General features: G+C 32.6%; 2 protein-coding genes across 2 annotated transcripts; both read right to left on the bottom strand.

The window, feature by feature from the left end:
• Nucleotides 1-2239: 2239 nt before the first annotated feature.
• On the bottom strand, nucleotides 2240-11764 carry LOC133337345 (uncharacterized). Its single transcript, XM_061545577.1, has 4 exons — nucleotides 11693-11764; nucleotides 8301-8463; nucleotides 4984-8229; nucleotides 2240-2542 (listed from the first exon to the last, which is right to left on the bottom strand). The coding sequence occupies exons 2-4, from the start codon at nucleotides 8460-8462 to the stop codon at nucleotides 2240-2242; spliced, it is 3711 nt and encodes a 1236-aa protein (XP_061401561.1). The 5' UTR covers nucleotide 8463; nucleotides 11693-11764.
• Nucleotides 11765-18056: 6292 nt separating this feature from the next.
• On the bottom strand, nucleotides 18057-20137 carry LOC133337339 (1-acyl-sn-glycerol-3-phosphate acyltransferase delta-like). Its single transcript, XM_061545572.1, has 4 exons — nucleotides 19945-20137; nucleotides 19336-19871; nucleotides 18911-19268; nucleotides 18057-18157 (listed from the first exon to the last, which is right to left on the bottom strand). The coding sequence occupies exons 1-4, from the start codon at nucleotides 20120-20122 to the stop codon at nucleotides 18072-18074; spliced, it is 1158 nt and encodes a 385-aa protein (XP_061401556.1). The 5' UTR covers nucleotides 20123-20137; the 3' UTR covers nucleotides 18057-18071.
• Nucleotides 20138-24636: the final 4499 nt, after the last annotated feature.

Here is a 24636-nt window from a genome sequence, read left to right as displayed (position 1 = left end):
ATCTTCGAACTTGAACTAAGTTTGGATGAAATCGGTTACTCCCTTCGAGAGTAATCGTGCGCACCAGCCAGCAAAGCAGGCAGACCAACGGAAGGACATTCGTTAATTGACTCCAAATTTAACCCAAAGATGCATGGGGTTTAAAACCAATATTTCGATGAGGCACATTTTCCGTATTAGCCTGAGGTTATAAAAAGACTATGAAAAAAATTTAGCAGCCGAATCTAAAAAAGAAATATTTTTGTTCATGTGGAAGAGCTGAAGGTATTCTTCATCCTATAGGGGTGCTGGAGGTATTCTTTTTCCTATAGGAGAGCTGCAAGTATTTTTCTTCCTGTGGAAGTGCTGCAGAAGAATAACACAAATAAATATCGATATTCATGAAACGTTGTATTGATTTTCTATAATCACATTTAGCTCATGTAAGCGCTCGTTTTGTATTTATTGTTTCTGTTCAGATATATAAAAGTAACAATGTGTGTTTTTATTTATTTGACGCCGTAACTTTATGTTTATTTTTTTTAAATTAATTTAGTTATAGAAAAAAGGAAATATATTATTATAAATATGTATATTAAATAAAATATATTTTTCATAATAAACTCAATATTTAAACAAACACATGTAGAAAACCCATGTGAACTTGAGGTTATAAAAGTTTTAATTTTATCTATATTTATATAAAATTATATAAAATTTACTGTTGTTGCAATAAAAATATAAATTGTTTGTTTTTATATACCACACCAAATAAATTAGTTCGATTTTCCATTACGATGCATACATATAATAAAACATTTTGAAAGTATATTGAAAACGAAATTCGATTATTTAAGGAAATTTTTAGTATTGATATAAATTGATTTGTTTAATTTGTTTTTTTTTTTCTTAATACACATTAAAAAGAAAATGAATAAATTAGAAAAAAATGTGTTATGTAATGATCAAAAATTAAAATTAGTATCGTAAAATATTTTCTCGTTTTGGTTTTAGTTTTTTTTGTTTGTTTATTATTTAATGAAATATATTTATTTGTTTATTTTCCATAATAGAATAACATATCTCATCACGGTGATATTATAAAAATATATCAAATTTGACAATTGTTTCATAAAAATTAAAAACAATGGATAATTAATTCTTAAACACAATTTTATGTCTGCACATATTATATATACTATATATATAGTTTTATAATTTTATTTCAGTAGTTAACATTCGCACAATAGCGTAATTTCAATTTCTTTAAGAAATATATATTTATCATTTGTTACACATACAATTATATAATTTGTTTTTTTTTTTTTTTTTTTTTGATACAGTTTTGGGTAGGAGGAGAGTACAAAAAAAATTAGTTATTTACTATGTGTAAGCTTCGTGTGCTGTGATTATTCGTAAATAATGTACAAAGTATATTTTATATATATTTTTAGATTTGTAAATCAAAGATTTATCTATATATATATGTGTATATATTAAAAATATATATAGGGGTGTTACAAAAACTCCTATCCAAAAAGTCTATTTTCATGAGGTTGAGAAACACTTAGAGAGAATGAGAGTGAGGTGAAAATAGTGAGTGTATAAGCATAATTTTTTTTTTCACTGCAAAACATTTTGCACTACGACTATACCTACACAATTCGTCAAATATACATTAATATAAACAACAACAATAATATCGTTTCGAATTGTTACAAACTAAAAACTGAATTTACGAAATATAGAATTTGAAAAGGCGTACATTATTAAACCACTAGTTATGATATGATACTAAAGAGACATAAACAAGAATATGACAATAAATAAAATTATTATAAAAATCTCAACAATTTTTCTTTTATTATAAAATTAAGCCTATGTGTTAAAACAATAATCTGCTGATTTGTATGTAGTATATGATAAAAGGCATTTGAGGATTTGTTTAGGGCATTTAGGGGGGTTAGACCTTTTTAGGCTAATAAATCAGAATTCAAAGACATTTTAAGAATCACAGAGCAACCAAAATACAGTTAGTCTTCTTAAAAAAATAAAACAAGAGACACAATAATAATTTACTACTATCACTTTTAAGATCATTTACGCACATATACACTCACATATTATCAAAACTAAATCAAAAATAAGCAGAATTAAAGGACATTGGTTGTCGTATATATTTTTTTCTTTCATTGCTTCATTTGGCTGGCAAATGAATTTTGTTCTAAGTCTGTATATATTTACCATTTGTTATTTTGTTTTATTCTAGTTTTATGCCGCTATCATCGCCACCACCCTTTGGCCACATTTTATCAACAATTTCTGTGATATCGAATTCGGTATCATCTAGTTTTTGTGTTTGGCATTGTTCCATTTGCGTTTGCTGTGTGCTTCTTGCCAAACTGTTATTGTTTGTAAGACTATTAGACGTTGATGATGCATTAGTAGCTGTGGTGGGCGCAACATTTACATCGTCGCTCCAGAAACTGTTTAAGCCCAAGTTCATAGATGTTGCATGTTTCGAATTGTTATTCCACAACATATCATCGTTTAACGTTGAATTCTAAAAATATATATACACATATATTAATTTAAGTAATCAATTTATCATTCTTCTATTCAGCAATTCCAATATTAATATTTAAGAGTATCGAGAAAATAGTATATTTTTACTATATTAAACTAAATGTGCAATTATATTTTACTCAAATATAGGATAAAAACTAACTACCGAACCACTGTTAAATTTTGGTTCACACATTTCTTGTGAGTAAAATGGGGTCTCTGGATACATGATTTGATATAGTACCCATATAATCGTATCTCCCGATTAGAGGTAATTTAAATCTATTATCCACATTTAACAATCAAATTGGCTGTAATTAGGCATAGGCGTGAGTTCCCAATGTCCACAAAAAATGGGAGCAGACCTATTTTGCTTGCACTCGGCACTAGACATGTATGTAGAATTCCCCTTTTAGTTATCTTATGGCAGCAACTCCTGTTCATTAAATTTTAAATTTTTACTGATTTGCGATTTTTTATTTATGAAGTTATTTTATTTATTTATTATTATTATTATTATTACAATTGAGTTTGTCCGTTGTAGTTCGGCTACAGTCCGAATATTCGAAGAGAAAGATTTCTTGCACCCAATGTCATCCTAGAAGATTAGGGAAACCAAATCTAAAGATGATTTAATCACCATTATTCAGGACATCAATTCACCGTGAATCGTGTTCGCTCTTCCCTTTAAAGTTATTCCGAACCAAAAATTGCAGGGAATTTATTCGCAAAATCCGCGTTGAGGAAAAATTAGTTATTATGGATTCGAATGCGTATGCGTATTTTGTACGAAATTTTTCGCTAATAAATTAAAATGGAACTGACTACAAATATATAAGTATTAAATATTTTATGAAAAATATCTACACAATTGGTCTGTTCCTGTTCTGCAAGAATCTACGCGTTTTTAATAGTAAAAAATTGTAGATTCTTGCAGTACGGGAACAGGCCAAATACTTATTCAATGACGATTTTGAATATTATAAATGGTTGTATGCATATTTTTAACTCAAAAACAACAAAAATGCCATTGGAAATACTATTGACAACGATGCATGCTCAACCAAATATTGCCACGGAGTGTATAAAGGCAATAAGGAATATTTAAGCCGAGTTTGATGCAATTTTGAGCCGAAATAAATTTTGTTTCAGGATCCGTCCCCTCAGAAAAAAATATTACAAATTATGGAAAAACCAAAATTGCCTGATGAGCCGCTTAACAGTGAAAAACTCAAATAAAAATTATGAAAGAACAATAATAAAGCTACAAAAAATATTTGTTCACTTTAAGAATTTGGGGAGATAAAATATCGAAATCGAATTAATTTAATTCAAACGCAGATTTCTTCCCATTATTCGTTGTGTATTTGAAATCGTTCCATGCGGTTTTTGCCATCATAAAAATGTTCTTTTATTTGTAATCTGTTGTAGATGTTACACCAAATTGCATCAAAACAATAAACAGCTAACCAGCATCAACTGTAATAAGGGAGACATGCGTCTTGTGTGTTGGAAGAGAAGCCTTCCAACACACTTATCTCTTCTGCCTCTTACTGAGAGGAGAGAGATCCCAAATGTCTGTGATGAACGTTGGTACTCTCGTGCTATTCTTGCGTTCATGAATCCGGCGCAAATGAATAAATCGGACCTTCTACACGATCTGTCAATCTATATAGACACAGAATTTTCAATCGACAACTCTACAAACTAAATTATGAGTAGGAAATAGTTAAATATGACTGTTGGTAGATTAGAGATAAAAACGCTAAAAACAACTTCTCTCTTCACATCAACAACTTCCTTATTCCTATCATCTTCTTTTGAACAGCTACTTTAGGATGATCACACTGGACTATATGTATTCGAGTGGAGCGCATATCTCTTGCTGTCTAACCTATCGACACACTAAAATGTTGGTCTAATATCAAACTTAGTGGTAACAATTTTTTTTATCAACTTTAAAGCAAAAAAGAACAAGATCAAGAGGTCTAATAGAAGACCAAACAAAATTTGTATAGACCACCATAAGTGTTCTTGCATAACACAATAAAAAAGACTTTTTATAAAAAGCCATTGGGTCATCTTAAAAAATTCTTAATCACGACCATATATTTTTCTTCAATTTGAAAGAAGTTTTTGGAATCGTACATGGTGTCATGGGCAAATTAATAAAAATACACAATTGCTCTGTTCGTGATCCTGCAAGAATCGTCAATAATCGAAATTAATCTATAATACATGAACGGACCTTCTTTGGAATTTACCACACTACTAAGACTTACCATAGTATGGAATATGATGAGTACTTCGACAAACTTTTAAACTAGTGTTAGTGAACTGCCTTCAATACTCGTATATACAATACAATCTCAAAAAAATATATATAGATTGTAAAAGGATCTCTTTAAGAAAAAAAAATTAGTGTATGAGTATACTTGCCTTTGTTATATCCGATTCAAAATTATTTCCGCCCAACATGTGAAACAGTGGGTTGATGTCGAAAGAGTAGCGATTAATTTGTTGTTGCTGTTGTGGATGATGGTCACGTTCATTATGTTCGGGGGCAGTAGTAGAATCATCCATAAATGATAATTTCGATAATGTTGCCTGCATATTTTCATAATTATCAAATGCATTTACTGCTTGCGTTAAATTTTGTGGACCGGAGGCAATGTCTGGCACGATATCAAGATCGGATGATTGTGACGATGTTGCATGTTTGCTCAGAGTCATACCCAACGGGTCGTTATTATCCAACGAGAATACTGTAAAATCGTTGCCATTGCTATTCGTATTATTAGATGCGGAGGAGTGCATATTATCGTTTTCTTGGGCTATTAGAGCGTTCCAAGAATCTACAAATGTATTTGTGTTATTTGTAGAATGGGCTAACGATGATGCCGCCATGCCCTTGTACATTGGGCAAATGGGACCATACTTATTTCCTAGTGATGCCGTAGATGTCGGCGGTACATCAAATGTTGCTGCGTCATCGTCTAATATAGAGTCTGATCGCACAAAATTCTCCCTATCACGGAATAAAGACGTTGATGGTGATGGCGGTTCTATGTTTACACTATTATTAGTTGTGCTGCTGATGAAATGTACACCTCTGTTGTTAGTTTGTTCATTGTTATTGCTCAGATTCCAAAATGGATTTGGTTTGCCATGCAAACCACCTATGGGCGTTTTATTCTTCACTCTGTCAGTATCATTAAGAGCTGTTCCAGAGACTTCCAGAAAATTTGATTTGCCTTTAAATAATAAGTTATCGGGTAAAATTTGGGGTGAATCGATTAAATTAGTTGTGGACTTGGTATTGTTGTTGTACTCCAGTGGATTTGTATCGAAGAACACATTAGAGTCTAATGGCGGTCTTTGAGCAGGCTGTTGTTGTGGCTGCGTAAGGGCAGGTGGCATCATATACATGGGATGACACGACTGTTGGTGATGAGCATCCCACGAAGCATTTGGTCCCACCTTTGTCATTTTGGTTTTAGGCATTCTCAATGGCATATCGCCTGGCATGGCTTCAGCAATATTGGCATTTGCAAAATAAGTTGGAGGTGGAGGAGTGTTAAAATACTCTCCCGGCATTGCCGAATTAAATATATTTTTATGCAATGGACTACCTGATGGTTTATTTGTGTTTGTGCCCTGTAAATTCGGTGGGTTTACAACGGTGGATACATTTATCGGGTTATGCACGGAAGATCTGGGTGATAAAATGCCCTGTTGTCCCGATGGACCGCCTCCTCCAACACCACCTGCCGCCATCATTCCGCTGCTACTTATGGGGCCTCTGATATTATGTGGACGCATATTGGGAGGCATGGGCATTCCGATATTTGGCATTCGCATATACTTGCTGCCATAATTGGGCGATGCGAAAGGCATACCGTCAAAGTTGGTTGGGTGCTTATGCATTGGTGGCACATTTATAATGGGCGTGGGTGCATTGATGCCTAACAAGTGTCCAGGTTGTGGTATGGGGCTAGAATGCAATGCCCCGAGGGGGCCCTGCATACTTAACGGTGACGTTGTATTAGAAAGACCACCCATGAATGCAGTAGATTCCATTAAATTGGGACGCATGCCGATACCAAGGTTTCCCCCATTCGACTCGTTGTTGGAGTATTTCCTCATAGGCGATGATTTCATTTTGACTGGAGAATTGCCGTTGTCAATGGCATTTGACAGCGTAAGACTTTGCTGCACCGTGTGAGAAGGAACCATATTGTTGTTCGGGTGTTGATTTTGGTTTTTAGGATATTCATTTCTTACATTTTCCATTTGACTGCTGACGCCCGAAACACCTGTAACCGTGTGGGGCCTCACCATTGTTTTGTCACCAGGACCCGACCTACGATGTTTAGCACGATATCTTTGGCGTTCTTCTGCTGAGTGAGCAAATGTACAATTTGGCCCGCGAGGACACATACGCCTTTCCGTTAAATCGCGACACAGGCTTATCTTATATTTGCCATTCGCATTCATGGGAGGCGCAGGATAATCTTGTACCTTGCGATTGCTGTGATACTGCATGAATTTCACTAAACCCAAAACAACAAAACGAACCGCTTCCAAAGCCTTTTCGACTTCAGACCATGTTGGAGGCGGACTCTCCGGCGATGGGTCGATAGAAGCTAAATGCTTCAGATGTGGACGCAAACTGGATAGATTCGTTGGATCTCCTGTGCGCTGCAAGGCTAATACCAACTCTTGGACAGATTGGGCAAATGATGAGGGTGTTTGTAAGGTGTCGCATATGCTCTGCATATGTGACTTGTGAGATGTGTTTCCGTACAGCAGGGATGACCATTGGTCGGGCGCAATTCTTAGTCCAGCCTCCGTGGCAATTTGTACAATTTGGGCGTCGTGTTCACGACGCAAAGCTTCGTAGTTGCGAAATTCTTCTTTGAGTTGCATTAATGACGAATCTCCTTCCCTTTTCGACACCTTAAAACAACTAGCGCGGTATAACAATTGCACCACGTGACCAATACTGGTCTTAGATGCCGGCAATGAATTGTCGATTAAACGCTGCACAACATACATAACCAAAACCTTACGAGAGAGGGCAGATCCGTTTTGCAACGCCTGCAAAACCAATTTTAGCACTTCTTCCTGCATAGATGGACCCAAAAATTGACAACCACGAGACCGAACTGCCGCCCACAGGCATAAGCTCAACTGTTGTGGATTCTGATGTTGTAATAATAGCTCCGTGACTGTACGTTCACCAAGAAATCTAGCTGTTCGAACTGCCCTTATGCGACCCTCTTCTTCCATCAATTGGCAGTTGACCAATGTCACCAACTTCCGTAACATTGGACGTGTTAGCAAAGCATTGCCACTGTTTGTAACAAACGATTTCAAATATTGGGCAAGGTCTTCGATACATTTCTTAGAAGATTTGTAGCATTTCAAATCGTCTGGTTTTAAATTGCGAACACTCGGTGGCATGTGTTGATCCCCAAACGCCCCTTCATTGTCACTGGGACCAGCAAATGTTTTATTCGCGTTCGTTGTGTTTTTCGTATTGGAATTTGTATTGGATGTAGAGGCGCCACTGTTATTCTTGCCATTGCTACCATTTCCATTATCATTACCATCCCCTGAGTTAAGTAGTTGCAATAGAGCATTGTTTATTGGTAAGTTATCAACATCTGTTGATATTGATGTCTGAAAAGGATTCAAGAAGGAATTCAAAATAAAAAACTGTATTTCAAACTTAGGAAAACCAATTAATGTACCTGATCAAATGGACATTGACGACTGTATAACGTCGACAGGCAGACACGACATATAGTATGACCACAGCCTAAACTAATGGGTAAACGTTGATTTGTTGAAAACTCGTTTTCACATATGGGACAGGTATAAAATTCTGTCCACGAAGGCGCCTGAAACGGCATTCTGAAATGAAATAATTATATAATTCAATTATTGTTTATACATTCTTTTTGGTTCATATTCTGAAGCAAACATTTTATTGTTTTGTTGTGATATTTGCCTGATTTTTAGAATAACGCGAATCTCAAAACCATTTTGCTGCATAGCCTTAACTTTGGATTTGATGGCTACAGCCGAATAGTATGGTGGGTGAAGCAAAAAATGAGTCCCGATATATTTAGAGACTATATAAGGAAATATTGATAATTTTGAAAGAATAAATCAAGACATCAATTATTATATATAGAACTCCATTTCTCAAAGAAAATATAAATCGTTGCAATAGAATATGTTATAGGATGTTTTGCCACCAATCATTTAGCAGATGATTTCACACGTAGCGGAAATTAAATATTAGGGGTTTAACATTAACCGATTTTTGGCAAAGCTAGTGTTTCTATGTATCAAATAGTGGCGGTGAAGAAGATACTCCATAACCAATAAAAGATGACGGTATAGATTATATACCACCTAGCCAAGATGAGGTCAGAGTAGCACTTAATTAGCTGAGGAACAATAAAGCAGCAGGTGCCGATGAATTACCAGCCGGATTATTCAAGACCTGTGGTCAGATGCTGGTCAGGAGCATGCACCAGATGATTAGTACAATTTGGCTAGAGGAATGCTTGCCCAATGATTGAAACGTTCTTTGTTGCGTGCACAAAAAAGAAGACAAGACGATATGTGCCAAATATAGAGGAATAAGTCTCCTTCCCATCGCATATAAAGTGCAATCCTGCGTACTGTGTGAACGACTGAAGCCAATGGTCAATGGCAATAGTGGGCCATACCAATGCGGCTTCAGGCCTAGCAATTGACCAGATTTTCACTCTGCGCCAGATCCTGGAAAAGGCTCACGAAAAACACATCGACATATTCAACCTTCGTCTTCGACTTTGAAACCGCAATCGACAGCCCTATCCGTTCAGAAGTGTTTAAATTCATGTCTGCGTTCGGCATTCCTGCAAAATCAATAGGCTATACAGGATAACTTTAAGTGGCACAAGGTCAGCAGTTCAAGTCAGAAAGGACCTCTCAGAGCCCTTCGATACCGAACGAGGATTCAGACAAGGTGCCAGTTTGTCGTGTGATCTTTTTAACATCCTGTTGGAGAAGGTCATACGAGACGCAAAGGTGAACAGAAATGACACTCTGTACACCAAACAACACATGGGTCGAATATTGCGAGCAGTAACAGCCACATTTGAACAAATTGAGAAAACTCACACTCTACAAGACGCTGACACTATCCTTGCCGTAACATTTATCTGTCAAAGCAGGGAATTAACCATCTATGGGCCGAGCGTTGTACCCATCGAATTAACCATATACTCGGGCATCGGCATTGTTAGACGTATTGAGCTGCAGCGAATACGTTGGCTAGGTCATGTTGTGGGTTCGCTCAGAAGGGGTATACCACGAATTCGATGGAAAAATTAAGTGGAAGACAACATCTCGGTGCATGTCCTTTCAAATTGGAAGAGCTGCGCATTAGAAGCTGAATCGTGTCCCGATTTCCGATCACGTTGAAAATATAAGCACATATTATTGCTTGGAGCATAAACAAAAAGTCGAGTGGCTACATATTAAGTATTAAGATTAAAGCTGCTTGGGTGGATGCCTCAAGTTTATACCCATATTAGGAACAAGTTTAGGGGCTCCACTCGGATCATTTTGAAATTTCTACCGTAAGCAGTTCTCCTTGAGCTGATTACAGTGCTACACATTTAATGTGGGGGAAATGCATTATAAACAAGATATGGGCCTTGAAACTTCGGAACTTATTTTGTTTAAAACAAACATTTTACAATTGCCACCAAGACAATATTGGTATCATTTGAAAGCTTATAACGAGTAATTTTTTAAGAGCAACTTAAGAATCAAATTAAGATTTGGATCCTTATCCTTAGGCTTTTTCCAAGGAAAAAATATATATTGTGGTAATTTCAAAGCGGTCCCTAGCCGGGGCTTACACCTCACTCACTTCTGTTATTTAATTTTTTTTTACTAAAAATCCAATGTTATATTTCATTTTAGATCTTCAGATCTATGTATCAAATCCCACATATGTTTAGCGTTGAAAACTGCATGGCATTGTAATATCATAATAAAATTTATTTACAGAACAACGGTAGTAATATTACTACAAATATAAATTAGTAATCATTTTATCTTTTACAATATTGATATTTAGTATTTTTTATTATTTTTTTTTTTTTGCATTTTAATGATAACGTAAGCAACTTACGACGCGACAGAGAACGTTGATTAATGGATAATTATCACCAATCTAAAAAAAGAGCAGCAGCAACAAGCAGTTGTCGTAATAAAACAACAACAACAATGCAAACATGAAGAGAACAATGGAACTAACACAGTATTGGGCTTCTCAGCTGATTCTGTTATTCGAAACACAATATTTTAGAAGAATAAAAAAATGAAGATAAAATGCAACAACCTTTATATTTTGTGTGTATTTCTTTTCTTTTCACAAATTTACTATTACATATTGAAATTAATAAGAAGTTTTATATCACGATATATACCATCTGACAAATTTAGGTGCATAGATAGAAGAGAAAAAAATAATTGGTTCACTTGGTCGAGAAGAAGAAAATACATTTGAAAAATATGCGTAGGCACTTATAAAAAGATTTTTCGATTCTTTCTTCTTTTTTTTTTTTTTGTTTTTTTGTTGGCAGTGCGGGTGGTGGTGTTGGGAGGTGTCACCACAAAGAAATGCCATAGACATTAAACATATCGGTCGGTTCACAACGTCATTATGTATTATTATTAACATTAGCAAATGGCAAAAGTAACACAATTATGATACAATCAGCATTATCATCACAAAGCAATAAAACAAATAGCAACGAATTAGACAAAAAAATACACAAAATTCAAAAAATAATCAACGTCAGCAGCGCTGCGTGCGTTGCATTAAAAAAAAAATTTCACAAGTTCAACTTCAGAAATGAGTGACAGCTGTAGGATATTAGCAAAATGTTCACGATGTTTGTTATAGATGGTACATTATTTGAATTTTCACAATTTCATGTTTTGCAATAAAATCGAATGTTGGCTTTTTACCATATAATTTTTCACTTAATCAGTTTTTTTTTTGGTTTTTGAGAAAAGTTGTTACGTTTCACTTTTGCTTTTCTTCTTTCGGTTCTCCTCTTTTTCTACACACCTTCAAAATGCACATATTACTCTTTTCTTCCGAAATCTTTTTTGTTAACAGTTTTTTTCTGGCGATTTAGATTCACGTTTGGCAATTTAATGTTTTATTGTTTTCAAAAATAAATAAACAAAATCCTCTGAAATCGACGAAATATTCGTCGCAAATATGTATTTTGTATTTTTTCGAGAAATAAAAGAAAAATGACAAATGTCTTTTTGATGACAAATAAGGGTTCTATAAATCAGAGTTAGGGATAGGTAAGTCGACTTTCCATTCGTTCGTCGAACAAACGAACGATTACTCATTTTGGCTTTTGAAACCAAATAACGAGTTCAAGGGAGTAGGAAATAGACAAGACCTTTTGGTATTCGTATTTTCGGCTATTTTAATGAGAAACTGTGCTTTATTTATGAACACAGATGTCAAAAAAAAAAAAACAGAGAGGAAATAACTCCAAGATAATTTAAAATATTATATATTTGTATATATTATATTGTATTATAATTTTTTGCTGTTAATGAAAATATAAATGCTGATGAAGTATATACCGATCGATATTGAATATTCGTAAGGAATTCAATCCTCTAGGAAATAATCACAAATAATGGATAATAACTACGAAACTTTTCTGACGGAAAAAGACACTACATACAGAGCATGGCACAATGAATAGGTAGTTCATTTAAAGCAGCTGATGTCTTGATTAACTGTCAAAGTGGTCAATTTTACTTGAATTCGATGTGCAAAGCTACCAACTTTTTCAAATATTATAAGGAAAAATTTGACAGATAATCGAGACAAAAAAATGTTTTTGTTTTGATACATCACCTTATTATTGCATCATGATACAGAGTTGGTTTTTACTGCAGTATTGTTCCATGGTACAGGCTGTCAGTTTTTTCATCAATTAGTGATTTTACAATAAAGAAAATCACATATATGTCGAATACTGTCAGTTTTTTTTACCAATTATTGATTCTACAAAAACTATGAATATTTTCAAATATATTCAATGCTTTAAATCATGGTATAACTAACTATACAAGGTAGTCTCATTTGAGAAATTGGTGATGCCAACCCTTCTTAATGTGGAATTCATATATCAATTTCAAATTAAAGGTTCGTTCGTTTACTTTCCCAGTAATATTTACTCAGTAAGAATTTGCAGAGAGTAAATACGAATTTTTCCTTTTCAAGAGAGAAAACTACAAAAAGTAAACGAACAACATCCAGTTAAAAGATTGTTTCGACACAGCTGATTAAAACAACAAACAAATTGGCGCAAACTATAAGACAACATTTTTATTAGAAAAATGGATAACAAGCGGAAAATTGATGTTGTTTGTTCCCCATAAACATTTAAAAGGGTTGTGACCTGTTATTCCTGTATCTGCAATTGATATGGGGGTGGACATAACCGATGGTGTTCCAGACATGTTAGGAATGCACACTTTTTTGTTTCGATTTGGAACCTAAAAAATCGTTCGCCAATTACTCTTATTACTCTTATTTTTAAATACTTGCGTTTTCTTCATCCATTTTGGTATTTAATGATACAAAATCAAAATAAAATTCACAAAACAATCAATTTTCTTGAGAACAATTTTTTGTTTGTTTACAAAACATAACAATACAGCTGATTAAATATCAGCTGATGGTACAAGAAAATTCTTACTGAGTAAATTTTCCTTGTAAGAATTTGCAAATACTCAGTAACACAACTGTCAAATCTGCTCTCTCAATTCACTCTCTTTTACTGGACTTTTGGGTAAACGAACAACATTTTGTAATAATTTGTACAAATTCGTACAAATTATTGAGTAAACGAACGAACCTTAAATGAAAAATAAATTCCATAAAGTGCTACGCATGGCAACTGGCAAATTTTCAACAAATTAAAAAAAAATTATTTCTAAAGCTCCACATTATTATCAAGTTTTAACCATGGTATAATTATAAAAGGTAACAGCAAGTGTTGTTGTACAAAAAACTATACAACAACCACATGGAAATTTGTTGTTGTAAGTTCTACTAGTGTCAACTCATTTGACAGAAAAATGTAAACAAACAAACAAATTATCATCAAATTATTTTTATTTTGAAAATGGAATATTTTCGAATCCTCAAAATAAAAATTGAATAACATGAATGAAAATCTATCAAATTTATATTTCTATCGCTTCCACATCTTTCCTTTAATTGAGCCATTGCCATATATATGGGTAACACATATGACAATGCTGGGAATAGCGAGTTATTCCTTCAAGAAAGATTTGCTTCCTCAAACTTTCCCAGCAGGCAGATTGAGTAAATTGAATACGGAGCACATTAATAAAGAACAATTTCAAATTGTATGCTTTCCCAATTTTCCTGTTGGGTGATTTTTAAAAACATAATTTGTCAAATTCATATTGACACTAGAATTACGTTGGAATCAAATCAGCTGAGATTTGCTGTTACCTTTTATAATTGTACCATGAGTTTTAACTAAGAATGTTGCAATTTTTATTTATAGGTTTTATATACAGGGAACTTAAAAATATTAATAGAGTAACTTCGGGTAATGTGGATCACCATTTTCTTTTTTTGATATTGTGGGCGTAACAACGGTAAAAAGTAAAAGCAAATTGTTTTCACGACATAGTAGATTTGTTGGCTATATATATATTCCAGGTCAAACATTATATATATTTGTCTATAAAAATGTTATTCCATTATATTTCGGGGATCAATAATTAAAGGTAGGTTGTGGATTGGTTGTGATCAATTTCATTTTATTGCACTATTGGGTAACAATGAATGCAAAAATATATGGGTTCATGCTTTGGAATAGCCCACTTTTGGAATAGCCCATTTGCGGTATTTTGAAGGTCCTTGCTTCATTATCCAACTGAGGCACCTGTAATTTCGCATATCGAGTTTTCAGAGGATTTAATACCTTATGACATGTACATACGAGCGTTGTTCGCTCTCTCATTCGTTGTTCGACCCTTACAGCCTGTTTTTGTAAAATTCCAAACGAACGAATTCGAGTGACTTACGACCAAACCTTTATTTATGTTTATAAAGGTTTTCTGATTCAAAACAAAAATAAATGACATATTTTTCAAAACCAAGGAGTTTGCTCGTAAGTCATTCGAATTCGTTCGTTTGGAATTTTATAAAAACAGGCTGTTAATTATGAAATAATTACTTAGTAAAATTGAAAATGATGAATGAGAAGTAAAAAAGTAATACATTCTTGATTTTTTTATTTTTAAGATTTTAAATGGGCTAGTAAATGAATACCACTGCTTGTTAAGGTTTGTAAAGAAAGAAAAATAATTTGCAAAAATTTTTTGTTGTTGTTGCGATCAAAGATCAAAAATTTAAATGGACTCGTAAATTAATACCAATGCTTTTTAAGGTTTGTAAAGGAAGAAAAATAATTTAGAAATTTTTTTTGTTGTGGTTGCGATCAAAGAAAATTCCTTCGAATGCCCATCAGAACATGGCATAAAAAGTAACAATTTAAAAAAATCAATAAATGTTATACTGAAAAATATTACAAAATTAAATTACAGTGTGGCAACAAACATTACAACTTAAATTACAATATGGCAACCACCCATTTAATTCAATTTTTATTCAACAATAAAATTCGCTTCTCGTTATTCATTCAGAATAAGGCGAGAATGTAAAATCGAAACAGAAAGCGAATATCGCTAGGAAGATTTCTCGCATGTAAAAAATGTTTCGCTTTCACATTCTCGCTTTATTCTGAACCAAGGTAGATATACAAGGTAGCCGCATCGGCGAATTTCTACAACAAACATCGGTTGTTGTATTTTGATATGTCAAAAATATTTTGCCAAAACAAATAGATTGACAAGATTTTTTTACACAAATTCTTGTAGAAAATGTTAATAAAAGTATTGCCAAAAAAGCTCTTCGAAATTCGGAGATTTTCATTCATAATTTTGTTTTTTAATTTTTTGGTTCAACATTACAACAACATTTTTGACATTTATTTGTCCAACAGCTGGGCCGATGCGGCTACCTTATTAAATATACCTTGATTCTGAACGAATAGGGAGAAGCAAAAAATGCGAGATGCGGATTCCAATCTACGAATATGGTGGTTGAAAAAACATTCGTGTTGTCATATTGTAATTTAAGTTGTAATGTGTTTTGTCCCTTTGAATTTATTAGCGAAAATTTTTAGCTTTTCATTTTATTCTCCTACTCCCTGTAATCCAGAATACCTAATTTTTCCCCAAAGCCGATTTTTTCGCTTTCGAACTTCATTCAGAATAAGGCGAAAGCGAGAATGCGAAAAAATTCGCAGGAAAATGTTGTTCAGATTAAGTCGAAGGGGAAGAGCGAGTAAATGTACGTGGAATTGACATCCAGAATAAGGCTGAACATATTTCGATGTCATTGAATGATGTCAAAGACATAACGAATAATGGGAAAAAACCTGCGATTAAATTAATTCGCAATTTATTATTCCTCTATATAATTTTTTGCCGTTTTATTTAATTTCGATATTTTATCTCTTCAAATTCTTAAAGTAACAAATTATTTTATGATATGAATATATAAAATATTCCTTATTACCTTTATACATTCCATGGCAATATTTTGTTGAGCGTGCATCGTTATCAATAGGATTTCCAATGACATTTTATTTGTTGTTTTCTAGTTAAAAATTTGCATACAATCATTTATAATATTCTAAATTGTCATAGAATATTCTAAATTGTGATATTTTTCATAAAAATATTTATTACTTGTGCTTTTGAAGTCAGCTCCCTTTAAATTTATTAGCGAAAAATTTCGCACAAAATGTCATCACATTCTCCCACTCCCTATAATGCAAAATAACGGATTTTTCCGCTTTCGCATTCTCGAATGCGAGAATGTGAAAAAATTCTGAAAACCACATTGATTTCACAATTTTGCGGGTTGTACCATGGTACAATAATACAAGGTAGGGCAGCTTGAGGTGAATTACAAAAAAAGCAACTATTCACGTGTGGCTTCTTCTGCCAACAATAAAAAATACGCAACAAGTGTTTTTGTTTATTTGACATTTTTTCAACACAAAACTAAAAGCGCGAAAAATGGATGAAAGGTTATGATTTCTTTCCAAAATCCAGTAGGGAATACCATCAAATGTTTGTTTCATCCATAACAAAATAATTATTTCCAGATGAACATGTTAAAACATACTTTACATTTCAATTAAATTTGAATAGGTTTAAATTTATTTTGAACTTACTTGACATAGTATTCAAAACAATACACACACATACACAAAATATGTATTTTGATTTGATGGAACAAGCCACCTTGAGAAAAAATTGTAATCAGTTGGTAGCTATGCCCTACCTTGTAATAATTATACCATGGGTTGTACTACTTACATGGAATTCTAGAATCCAACCTTATTAAGGGAGTTCATAGATGGGAATTCCATGCTTCGCAGATTCCTTAACTTTATCTTTCTACATTACTCACCGTCCACCATCCATTACAATTTTATACAGTAATAACAATAATGTTTTATTTTTAATAAATAAAAAAGTTTATTAGAAATAGACAACATTTATCATAAAAAAATCAATATGTAAAAATATTTCAACATTGTTCAATATACATGTTCAAATGTTGTTCATGTTTAAAAAGTATTTTTATATACATATAAATGTGTTTAGGAGAAAACGTTGTAGGCCCGCTGGGATAAGAGTTGAGTGTTTATGAAATTTACAACTAGCTAACAATATTTATAGAAAATAAAATAAAATGTAAACAAACTTCTTGAAAACAATCAATAACTTATTGTGAAGAACACAATTTGGGGGTTCGTTTTATGATTTGTTTACCTTTTGGCTAAATAACAGTCGTTTTTTATACATCAACACAACAATATAGAAAAAATTATATATATTATCGATTACTACAATATGTTACTAAAAAAAATAAAAAAGTTTAAATATATATAAATCGTTACAGTAGGTAGATAGCATATTCTACATATAAAAAAAACAATTGTTTTAAATTTTAGGCAATAACCAAAATTATGTGTTTTCTTGTTGAAGTTTTTTTTAAGTATGTATCTAAATATTGTTTGATTTTTTTTTGGCTTTAAATATACATTTTTTTGTTATAATTGCAAGAACATTGTACGATTATTTTTTATTTTTTTAATTGTACGTCATAATCTCTCTCTAATGTGTATATTCTATCCATTTCAAATATTTTGTGCATTTTTGTCTACAATTTCTGTACAGAAATAAGATCTTATTCTACATGACATCACCGACATCGATCGATTCGATAGCCATGGAATATCGATCGGATTATATATAAGTCGAAGTTGGGGGGGTACAATGCCACAACATTATTAGTTTGACTTTTTGACATCAGCTCCATAACTTGACGCTTTGCTAATTTTCGACATATTGATAGCTTTAACCATGAATACATAAACTGAAAGATGAAAAAGAGAAAAATGTTAATACATATGAAAATCTGCTAGAATAATAACCATCTTATAATTGAAATAAATGAAATTGTTTTCGATTTACACTTTATAAATTTGAAAAGTTTTACTTTTTTACTTCTTTTCAGTTTATTCCCAAATTGCAAGAATATACTAATATATATAATATAATATAATATATATATATATATATATATAATATACATATATATATATATATATATATATATATATTAATGGGCCTGTAGAACTATATCACTTTTAGTTTAGCAAATTTTTACTCGAAACCCGTTCATATATCGGCAATAATAGTAAAATTTTCCACCAAATTTAAGAGAAGACTTTACTCGAGAAACTTTGATGAGCACAAATTGTAACCAGGAATGCCAATTTGGACATTTTTACCAGTTTTCCGTTCCAGAACATTTCGTATAATTTTGTACTCTGAGAGTGATTTTGACTTTTTAATTTAATTCGGACCCACAAAAACTCTGCAATGTTAGTATTCCTAGTCCATAACAGAGTTATCCACCATGTGCTCCTTCTAATCCCGTTGGAATTTTTTGTTTCTGATGTTCCAGCAAGCATGATTTTTCGCTCACTGGAACATCAGCCGGCCGTAGAAGAATAGGATTTTCTTTAATCTCAAAAAACAATAACACAAACTGATGTAAATTGCAAAACTACATATAGGGGTGCCACCAATTAATATTATGTTTTTGTTCGCATTGTATACTTACATGTAACTAGGACGGAAATAGCAATTGACAAGCCAATCCAATTCTTCAAAATCAACGAGGATAACAAGTAGTACATTATCAAAGATATCGAAAACACGGCCCATGCCAAAAAGTTGACGAGGGAACATAATCGTTTGGGATATACTTTACATGCTGTTTCTTTCATACCCGATGTTTTGAAGAAACTACCCGTAGTGTGGAAACTATCAATAATTCTGTCTTTTTCAACGAAAAGATTTTGTAACCATGCAGCAGCCTTCTCTTCATCGGCTGGGACTTGTTCCAATGGTATACGACGTACAAACATAAAGCCTTCAACAGGTTTGCCATTTAAGAGTGTTGATATTGTTGGTGGATTCTAAAGGGGTGGATGTTAAACATTATTTTCACATTTTAAAAAAGTACGAGTTTGCAAATTGACATACCACAGCATCTTTTTTGAAAGCCAAATTAATATCGTATATGGCTGGACAACGTCCACGCAAGCTTTCCAAACTGGCGGTGAAACCCTTTGTGCGGGGTATTAAATGATGTTTCAATACGGTCATACCACGTTCCTGGGCAAATTTAACGGAAGCCTCGTGTTTCTTCTCAGTGAAACGTGTGCCCTCGGCATTCAACAAAAGCCAAGTGGGATCTGGATAGGCAAACACTTCCTTCAACTGGCGTGCAATAATTTCCCTGTCCTTGTCGTACGAACGCTCCAAGAAGACAAATTCGGCAAATTTCCATGCCCAGCCGATAACGGGTACATAGGCAATTACTTTTTTGGCATATGCCTTGCAATTGCCCAGCACACGAGCCTTTTCGGTAAACATCCATCCGGCCAGCCAATCTATTTCATATGAATGATTCATGATGAGCAAGACATGTTCATTGCCACAATATTTTTTCTCATCTTCGGCATCCATGTAAACATGGACTTTACTATTTGAGTACCAGTCGGCAACAAAAATCAGTTCTGTGAATTAAAAAAAAAAAAATAATTATTATGATGTGTACGTGTTTACTATTCGAATTACCAGTCGACTTACGTGAATATAGAGAATAGCACAAATAGTACATAATTCTACGGAAGAGCCATTTGTTAAATGGTTTCAGGGTAAAATGCAGTATTAATTGGATAAAATTTATAATTAATCCCGATGTGAAGAATGTGATTGCTATGCAAAAATGCATCAGTCTTTGTTTTAATTTTTCCACTGAAGACATGATGATTTCGAATTAATGTTGCGCAGCTGTCCAATCTTGTAATTGAATATCTAAAAAATGAAGAAGAAAAAAAGCAATAAAATAGAAAGATAGATTTTTATAATAAAATATATATTGAAAATTGAAAATGCTTAAAAAATACTGTATAGTAGATTTTGCCAATAAGGGGGATTAAGTACATACATAAATTTAAATCCATCAAAGTTTTCGAATAGATATATCAAAAATAGATAAAATTCTCCAGAGAAAATCGAACGCAATATTTATATTATACTAGCATAGGCCCGCTACGTTGTTAGCGAAACTTTTTATAGTTAAATAAATAAACATTATTTTAGCTACGCAATATACTTTTGGATTAAGTACAAATTTGAAACATTTTTATTATAGGTTTTATATCTTAATATGTTGTTTTAATCTCAGATCTTACTCCGTATTTCTTTCGTACAGAAACGTTAATGCTTCTATCCTACTAAATCGAGTACAAGTTCTGTAAGTTTACTATTTTCTCGATCGTCCCGATGGACTGATGTAAAAAGTTCTATAATACTGTGTTAAACTTTTTTGTTCCTTCCGGTAATTTAATACTAATGGTAAAATATCTAGTTCGTTTTAGTACTGATAGTAGTACCCTTATAGTACAAATTACAATTTTGCACAGCGCATCGTTTTTTATTCAGAGACCTGCCTTTATAGTGAAGATTTCCATTAAAATTGCAGAAATTTAGTATTTCTGGTGCGTTACGTATTACAAAATACTCAATGGTATTGTCGGTATTTTTAGTATATCCTCATAATAATGATCCAGCCCATTATTCATTACATCAAAAGATCGATCCAATGTGGTTGGAAACATCATTGGAAATATCAGTATTGTTATTTTAGAAAATTTGGAACTTTAGCATTTAAAATTGACTACACTTTAGTACTTGTGATGTTCAGCGGCTTATTGCATAGTTTCACTTATTAGTATTTGAAGTCTCGCCTGTTTTTCACTACACTAGAAATTTTAACAAAAATTCACATAATCATTCGCTGTAGTATAGATTCATGTGGGATTCGAAACTATATTTCATATAACCGTATATATTTCCATTAAACATTTTATTTACCATAGTCAAAGAGTAATACTAAAATTCGGATATCTTTCTCTAACATTTTCTATTTAGTACTTTTTACTAAAAATTAAAAAAAAAAATACTTTTTTTAATTTGTTTAAACAAAATATACATACAAAATTTCAGGACTCTACCTCTACTCGTTCTGTCGTATAAAATATTTAGTACTTTAAGTACAAATGTCAAACAATATTGCCAAAAGCATTGTTTTTATATCCACCCGTACCGCCGTATACAATGTGTTGTACTTTTTAGTACATTTTAAAAGTTATTAATGCAAAATTTTTATGTATAAATTGTTATTGTCATAGTTCCAGATAATTATTTAATAACAGGTTCCTATCTTCATCCATTCTACCGTATACAATATTTAGTACTTGTATTCGATTCGTATTCTATTTGTTTATAACATACAAAAAATGTTCCCATACTGTGCAATATTTTGTATTAATGATGCCATTTAGTACGAATTTTCAATAAACCAAGCTTGTTAATTATAGTTGGACATTTTTGTACTCTAAATTTACATTTATATTTTTTACCATTCACTATGGTACAATATTTAGTACAATTTTGTGCATATCGGTCTTTTTGTAATAGTTAAGCTACATACTAAATTTCAGATATCAATCTATGACTTTTCCATTATAAGTTAATATTTTGTACCATTTTAGTACAAATTTCAAAAATATATTAATATATAGCATAGTATTTGTAATAATTAAATCTATGTGCCGTGTTTCAGATTTCTATTCCTACCGGTTCCATTATACTACAGTATTTAGTACTAATTCCAAAAAGTTATGCTTAGATTAACCTACATACAAAATTACAGATTTCTATTTCTACCAGTTACATTGTATTTACATATTTAGTATTCAAAAAAAAAAAAAAATGGCATAGTATTCTATTTGTAATAGTTAAAGCTATATGTGAAATTTCAGAACTTTTTAATATATTCTAGTACTAATTTAAAAAAAAATATGTTTGCCCATCATTCTACTTGTAATAGCTTAAGTTACATACCAAATTTCAGATATCTATCCCTACCTGTTTCATCGTAGTATAATATTTAGTACTAATTTGCAAAATTTGTTCACACATTCTGATTAGTTTATAATTGACAAAGCTGCATACCAAATTTTAGAGTTGTAGTTCCAACCGTTCTGGCGTAATACAGTTTTTAGTACTATTTAGTACCATATTTGTTCTAATTTCCAAAAAATATTTTTTGTACATCATTTTATTTTTAATGACTTAAGCTACATACCAAATTTCAGACATCTATACATTTTCCATCGTAGTATAATATTTAGTACATTTTAGTACCTTTAGTACTAATTTCCATAACTTGTTCACAAATTCTGATTTGCTAATCACTGACAAAGCTGCATACCAAATTTCAGAGTTCTACTTCCAACCGTTCCGGAGTAATACAGTTTTAGTACTTTTTAGTACCTTTTAGTACTAATGTCCAAAAAATATTTTTGCACAGTATTCTCTTTGTAATGGCTTAAGCTCCATACCAAGTTTCAGTTATGAATCTTCACCAATTCCATTCAAATACAATATTTAGTATTTTTTAGTACATCTAAGTACTAAATTCCAAATTTTTTTCACAAATTCTAGTCCGCTCGCCATAGACAAAGTTACGTGCCAAATTTCAAAGTTCTACATCTAACCGTTCCCGCGTAATACAGTTTTTAGTACTTTTTAGTACCTTTTAGTACGAATTTCCAAAAACCCCGCCTTATCACACGCCTACTCACCAAACCCCACCTACATGCCAAATTTCAAGCTTCTAGCTTTAGCCGTTTCGTCTGGGCGTTGATGATCAGTCAGTCACTTATAACGCAACTCTTTTATATATATAGATATAAATAATATTGAAATAAACAAGTAAAAAAAGTCATTCGGTGTTGCCGACAGATATATACCCTCAGCCTATGGTTTGCGGAGGTCTTCGGAATTACACACAGATTTTGTTATTGGTTTTATGTAATATTTTTATCAAAGAGGTTTCGGATGTTTATCAAATCGGTTATCCAATCCGCTTCAAAGTTCGGAAATTTCCATCTCTGTTATGAACACATGTTAAATTTTGTTTCAATCTGGCAACGGTTATCCAATCCGCTTCAAAGTCCCAATTTAGATTAGGCGAGTTTACTTGCGGCAAGTCTTTGTTTGTAGGAGAGAGGGGCAAGGAGTATAGAAATGGAAAAAAATTGCTCGTACCAACAATTTTCTGGCAATTCGTTTTGTGTATTTCGTATTTGTTGACATTTTATATATATTTAAATGTGAAAAAACAACAAATAAAAAAATATTTTGGAAACCGAATTGCCTTTTATAGACGCATGGAGCAAGTTCAAAAGAGAACGACAAGAATTGCCGCAAGTAAACTCGCCTAATCTAACTCAAGACAAAGTTCGGAAATTTTTGTTTTGGAAATTTTCATTTCTGTTATGAACACATGTTAAATTTTGTTTCAATCTGGCAACTCCTTCATGTATTTTGGAAGTATCCAAAACACTTAACTTTTTTCTGTTTATACAACAACGCTTTCTTTGCTGGCTAAGAACTTTCCGAACTGCCCTCGTATATGTTTATAACATTTTCGGACTTCATCTAGGCTAGATAAAGATAATAGATTGTGCAAAGTTTGGTTCAAATCGGACATTCTATTAGCCTAATATTGGATTTATATATATTGAAAATTTTTACCATTTATAGGGGAGGTACCAGAACTTGATCTAGACTAGGCAAAGTTAAAAGGCTGTATAAAAATTGGTTCAAATCGGACATTCCATTCGCCTGATATTGGATATATAAATATAGCAAATTTTGACCATTTATGGGGAAGGTACCAGAAAGAGTGGATCAATGGATCCCATTTTCGGACATGATCTAGGCTTAGTGAAGATAAGAGGTTATACAAAGTTTTGTTCAAATCGGATAGTCCGTATGATATTATAAAATTAATTCTTAGCACAATTTTTACCATTTTGTGGGGGAGGTGCCAGAAAAAGTGGACCGATATTCCCCATCTTCGAACTTAAACTAAGTTTGGAAGAAATATTACATTGTGCAAAATTTGGACGAAATCTGTTGCTCCCTTTGAGAGTTATCGTGCGCATTAGACGGCCAGACAGACGGGCGGTCATTTGTAAATCGACTCCAATTTGTCTGAAAAGGATTTGGTTGAATGAAACATGGGGTCTAAAACCAATATTTCGATTAGACACAAAGTGTATATACCCTCATTAGCCATAAATCTGAGGGTATAAATATTCACCTATAGTGACACATTTCCGGGAACAAATATAAATTATTTTAGAGTTATGAGGTATCGAACATTAGCTTCAAGGTATTTATGGAAGGAATTTATATTTACTT

The sequence above is a fragment of the Musca vetustissima genome, unplaced genomic scaffold (genome assembly GCF_032173495.1).
Source record: "Musca vetustissima isolate MV318-11 ecotype Yass unplaced genomic scaffold, APGP_CSIRO_Mvet_v1 utg26118, whole genome shotgun sequence".
NCBI lineage: Eukaryota > Metazoa > Arthropoda > Insecta > Diptera > Muscidae > Musca > Musca vetustissima.
This window is presented reverse-complemented; position numbering and strand designations above follow the sequence as displayed.